This window comes from Cenococcum geophilum, assembly GCF_001692895.1.
Source record: "Cenococcum geophilum 1.58 unplaced genomic scaffold K441scaffold_46, whole genome shotgun sequence".
Taxonomy (NCBI): domain Eukaryota; kingdom Fungi; phylum Ascomycota; class Dothideomycetes; order Gloniales; family Gloniaceae; genus Cenococcum; species Cenococcum geophilum.
In genome coordinates, this window is record NW_027137604.1 from 1,126,078 (window position 1) to 1,132,375 (window position 6,298).

Consider the following 6,298-nt stretch of genomic DNA (forward strand, 5'->3'; position numbering starts at 1 on the left):
CTGGTAAAGCCGTAAGAGTAGTTAACTAAGTAGACTCTAATTAAGTTTAACGGAGGCTTAATTATATAAAAGGGCAACTTAATCTAGCTGACTTAGGAACGCCAAGCTTAAAACCTAAAGCTTGTTATAGTAAAGCCTATAAACCTTACTAGTTCCCGCGGAGAGACCTATAAGACCGTAAATATAAAGGACTAATATACTGTATAGCGTGTAAGAGGCGCTTATATTGCCACAGTCTGCTAACCCAAATCTGCCTATGACTTATCCTTTGCGGCCTAGGTAGTAGATCCACAAGAAGAAAATGTTAAGTAGCTTAATAAGCGCATTTAGTGGCAAATTAATAATGCAGTAAGGGGACTTACTTTTATACCACTAGACCTAAATTCCCTTAGCCTACTGGCATTTACGGACGCCTCCTTTGCTAATAATAAAAACCTATTATCACAAATTGGCTTTATAATTGTACTTATAGACCGCAATTAGGACGCAAATATACTATATTAGTCTTTAATTAAGTGCAAACAAGTAACCCGTAGTGTACTAGCTTCTAAACTATATGTACTAGCTTATGGATTTAATATAGCAGCTATAATCAAATTAACGGTCTAGAAGATTCTATAACTAGAGCAGTTACCCCTGGTTTTATACACCGATTTAAAGTCCCTTTACAACTGCCTAGTTAAACTAGGTACGATATAAGAAAAGAGGCTCATAGTCGACCTAATGTGCTTATATTAGGCCTATAAACGACGTAAGATTATAAAGGTTAAATAGATTAGCAGCGGAGATAACCTAGCGGACGCTATAACTAAGGCAAAGCCGTATTAAGCCCTTAAAACCCTAATTAACATAAATAAGCTTAACCTAAAAGTTATAGAATGGGTAGAACGGGACTAACGGAGCACCTATGGTATGTCTACGGCCCGTTGGAAGGCCGTATGGCTCGTTATACGGTATAGGTGGAAAACGGTGGAAAGCTACGGTGAAACTTAGTAGACTCACGTAACCTACCGAATTTTATAGGGTGGTTAAATTAACCAATTACGATTTTCTATCCCCGGGATGGAAAATCGCTATTAGTTCGCTTAGCACTAGCGCCTTAGCGGCCCTTAAAATCTAACTTATGGCTCGTCTACTGCCCGTTAAAAGGCCGTACGGTTTATTTTACGGACCGTAAGCAGAACTTACGGCCAGCTTGGGGCACCGTTTGGAAGGCAGCCTAGACGGCACCTTAGGGAGATTTCCTATATATTTTCCTTTGTGTTCTATAGTTTTATTAAAGCAATTACGGAGGCTGTATATAGGTGGTTTTATTTTTTAAGTACTGCCAGTATATAATTACAGCACCTGTTATACCAAACGCGTGCTTACGCGTTCGGTACACCAGGTACGCGTTTACGCGTTCAGTGCACTAACCACTCGCTTACGCGTCTGGTGCACTTATAAAGCACTAACTAATTAGGGGGGAGGTGCATCAGTATATAGACCACGTAGTCTGCTTTATATAATCGACAGTCACCATCTAAACAAGCATACGATACTACATGTATTTCGTACCCGTGGATACGACTCACTCGTGCTATTAAGTTAGTACGAATATATACCGACGATTCTAAATAGAGTTCCTGTAGTTGTAATAAGGAAGCAGGGATTAAATATAGAAGTAGTTATTAAAAGCTTCTCTTTATAGTGCTTAAATATAGAAGTAGTTATCAAAAGCTTCTCTTTATAGTGCTTGCTGTAGGTAGCCCACCAGTAAGTTCCTACCTCTGCGATCCCATATAATAGCTTAAGCACAACCATAATCGTATCTTTAGGATACTGGTAGCGAATTTGCTCTAGAAGGTATACTAATATTAAGCGCTAAAGGTGCGTCTCTGATTGGGTATAGGCTTAAGTAATATCTTATAAATAAACCGCCATTCTATTCTTTATTAAGGAGGAAGCTAGCGCAATAATAACTTACTAACTAGCTCATTAAATTATAGGAGACTACGTAAGAATTACCTTCTTACTATTGTTGTTATAGCCTTAGATAATAAGCCTTAATTTCTTAAATAGGGCGTTAGTAGCTTTGNCNTTAATCTNNTTAACNATTCTTAACTTAAAGATNCNAACTNNNTNNAACTTAGTAGGGTNATACTTCTTAAATTTAAAGACTCCTCTTATAATAAGACTATCGATCTCCTACTTATCGGATGCTTAAAAAGGAGCTCCTAGAGTTATAATACGACCTTCCTTTTAAAGCTATTTTACGAGTTTAAAGTCAGCCTTCTCCTTAGCTGTTATAAAGGCCATTAATAACTTAACTCTATTCTTAATAGCGGCAACAAATTATTCTTTAAAATTAATAAAATATTGGCGATTTCGTGATCCCTTTAGGCGACCTCTACCGTGTCGTAGTTATGGCGTATCTACTACAATTATATTAGGATTATAGTCGCCTTCTAGAGTATATTAATTGTAGTTCTCTTTTAGGGCATCTTCTAAGGCATCCTATAAAGGCTCAGAATTATTATTTTTATAGTAAGGCTTAATAACAGTTAAACGGAATTAAGTAGGTCCGTAAGGCATCTAAATAGTATAAGTTTAACCATTAATTATAATAAGTTAGTATAGGCCTAACTATCCTCCCTTTTTACGCTATATGCGTACCTTAGACTAGAGTGGCAGATTAAGCATAGTTAAGGTATTTAGGCTATTTCTTATTCCTAGTACATTATTAACCTAGCGTATAGCGTAGAGATATTACACCTCCTTTATTACCTTATGAATAGCCTCAGCTTATTATATAACAGAGGGAGATAGTAGAGAATCGTTAGTTATTTAAGGGTAGGCGCTAAAGACTAGCAATATAGGTACGAGTCTATCTAGGCCAGCAGAATTATTAATAGCTTTAACAGCTATTTGCAAGGTAAGTTTTTCACTAGCGTCCTTTAGTTCTAAAAAGATAATCTTATATACACAGCGTAATAGCGCGTAATATTATTCTACTTTTCTAATACTATTATATACCTTAATAGGGACTTCCTTAACCTTAATTGCTATTGCCTTTATCTGTTATTAAAACTCTATAAATAAGAAGTTCTTTTCTACATTATAGACGATTTAATTAGGGGGTTTTAAATAGATATTAATCCAGTATAACTAAAGGGTCTCTTATGCGTTTCTGGCTAATATATCTTTTAAGAAACGCGCGGCTTAGAAGGAGGTTAAGAAATTAATAACTTAGAGTACTAGCTTACCGCTAAGATATATAACGTTAATAATAATATAGAAGTTAAAGTTGTAGTCATCCTTAAGGGTAAACTTAAATCGGCTAGGGGACTTCTGGTTTATTTAGCAGTAATAGTAATACTTTATAAAATGCTTAATTACCTTAACCTTAACTTTATAGCCTACTTGCTAAAGAACCCTAAGTAATTAATAAATAGATAGGTGGCCAAAACGACGGTATAGTTGGCGTAATTCCGACTTAGTTAAGTAGCTCTAAGTAATACTCTTTTCTAGTTAATAAAGGAGCAACTAGGGGTAACCCTACTTGCGTATAATAGGCACCTAATTATCTCCCTAAATAAGTATATTCTTAAAGTTATTAAGCCTAACGCCTAACTTATCTATATCTTTAATGTAAAATAGAAACGGAGTATTTATAGGAATAATATAAAAACTAATGTACCCTAAGGGGGTTTAAACCCTAATTATGCCGAGAGAGATTATAATACCTTTACTAAAACAAATCGTATACTAGCCTGCCGTTAAATAGTTAATCTAAATAGAGCTATTAAGCTGCTAAAGGGCTCGAACTTAAGGTTCTCTTGCTATAGATACTCCTGCGGCTCTAGTATCCGGTATAATACTATAAAAGATATTCGCTAAGTATCTGTTATTAAAGGAAAACGTAAAGCTCTCCTTTAGCTTATTAAAGATATCTAACTTTATAATAGAATAGAGCGTAGATTAGTTATTAAGGACAGCAATAGTTTATATGCTATTTACCTTACCATACTTAGTAAAGTATTGGTTAGGTAAGTAGTCCTTAATTTCTATATCTATAAGGAGCTGTTTAGTCTTATTAACCTTACCCTTAAGGTCTTTTACGCCTTTATATTAAACTAAAAAGCTTTAGAAGTAGGCTATAGTAACCTTATAATTTCTAACATTTCTTATACTCTAACGGAACTTATTATATACCTCTTTTTGCTTATTAAGGGAGTATCTAGTTAACTAGTAATTTAGCTTCTTATAAACGTAATATTTCTTTTAGTAATTACTTTAAAATAAACCTCTATAAGGACCTCCATAATTACCTTATAGTTAACGTTAATTATACCCTCTTCCGTATTCCCTACCGCGGCCACTATATATTTAATTAGTCTAGTTATAATTATATTAGTCGGAAATACTTAGTTAGGTAGGGTTTTTGGTATAAAATTATTAAGATTCTTATATTTATATCGCAGTACCTATAGCGGAGTATAGCTTAGTATATACTCCTTTAAACGTATTTATAGGTTTATATAGCGCCAAGTTGTACTTAGGAACGCTATAGCATACTAAGATAACCTAGTCCCTTAAGCTATTCTCATTTTAGTAAGTTTTAGTAAGGCTATATTAGATTTTTTAAAGTTTATTAAAGAGTAGTTAAAGGCACTCTAAACAAGTCTTTATTAAGTTAGAAGTAATAACTCTCTAGAATATAGTCTTCCGCTATTTAGATATATAAAGTTAGTAATAATACTAAAGATCCTAACGAAAATTTTTATAAGGAGCTCTTGCTGCACCCGGCCTAAAAAGACTAAAACCAACTAAAAGAACCCTGAAAAACACCTAGAGAATCCCCCTAAGATACATGCATCGCAGGGGAGGCACACGTCAAATGACGGTGGCTCGCACTTGCGCGCGACCGCTAGAACTACGCCTAGCAATGGCCCTCTATAATAAAGATAGGCGAATACTATACCATAAAGCGGAAATACCTCTATTAAGAAGGCATCTAACAAAATATAAAGCCTATTAGATGCGTCTAGTATCTAAAATTGCGGGGGAGTAACCGTTAGCCATAACGAACTAATATAGCTAGTAGAATGGCTCCGCTAGTTTAGTAAACCTTAGGCGCCCCTCTAGTAAACCCTTAATTAAATCCTCTAACGGCTAAGTAAAATTAAAAATAAGTATAACCCCCCCTGTTAGCGACTCAGTCAATCGAGGCACGAGCACGGCAAGAGGGACGCGCAAGCCTGTATAATTGGTAGTCTATAAACAAGGATCTAAAGCTAAAGAAAGGAAAGGAGAAGAAGAGCAGCGCTGGTCGAAGTAGGGTTCTTTTTATGCGGTCTTCTAGTTACGTAACCATGAAGTTCTGCCAAGTTCTGCCAGGTTCTGCCAGTGCCGTAACATTACCCCCCCCTCCGCAAAAGCCTGCCCTCAGGCTTTATAGTCCGTATTATACTTATAGGGCGTTCTTATCTTTATGTTCTTTCAGTAGCTTATTATCTTCGCTATACTAGCACTCTATCCACTTATCTAGGTACTTTAGGGGTCCTAGTTTATTAGGGTAGCGGTTATAGAATTCTTAAAGCTTATAGGGACTGCTAATAAAGTTCTATATAGGGTACCAGGTAGGATCTGGGTTATAGCCTTTCCAACTAACGCGGTACTTTAGCGTTTTCCTTACTAGTTTATAGGCTAGTACTTCTTTAATTTCCCATTCGTTATCGCTATTAACTTAAATTAGTAGGGGAGGTTTGTTCTTTTATCTAGGTAATAGGTCATTCACAGCTTTCTATAGCTTATTTAGTAAGAAAACGGGGTAAACCTTAATTAAATCCGGGAGCTTTACTTTATATAAGTTACCTATCTTCTTAAGGACCTTATACGGTCCCGCTATCTAATAGTCTAGCTTATAGCTAGGCCGTTCCGTCTTCTAGTTCTTTATTATAACCTAGACTATATCACCTACGGTAAAGTCGGGTTCGCGCCTATACTTATTTGCCTACTATTCCATTAATTTCTAGGCCTTTTCTAGATTTATACGGGCTACTATCTAGGCTTCCTCTAAGCGCTTGGCGTACTGCTAGGCTTCCTTATAAGACAGTTTCTTGCATACAATCTATAGTCCTTTTAGTCTATCCTAGTTAAAGCTTATTTAGGGTAAATACCCTATTTCTAGTTAGATAGGTGTAAATCCTATAGAGTTATAGGGTAGGGTCGCCTAGGCGTAATCTATTAGGGGTAGCAGTTTGCCCTAGTTATTCTAAAAGTAGTTAATAAAAGGCCGGAGTCTCTAATCTAAATA

The 6,298-nt window shown here is 35.8% G+C and overlaps 1 protein-coding gene across 1 annotated transcript; it reads right to left on the bottom strand.

The window, feature by feature from the left end:
* Positions 1-1,686: 1,686 nt before the first annotated feature.
* Positions 1,687-1,863, bottom strand: K441DRAFT_490790 (uncharacterized protein; the record flags this gene model as incomplete). Its single annotated transcript, XM_067641980.1, has 1 exon — positions 1,687-1,863. A coding segment is annotated over one exon (177 nt), but the record flags the coding sequence as incomplete, so codon positions are not given.
* Between the last annotated feature and the right edge of the window lie 4,435 nt (positions 1,864-6,298).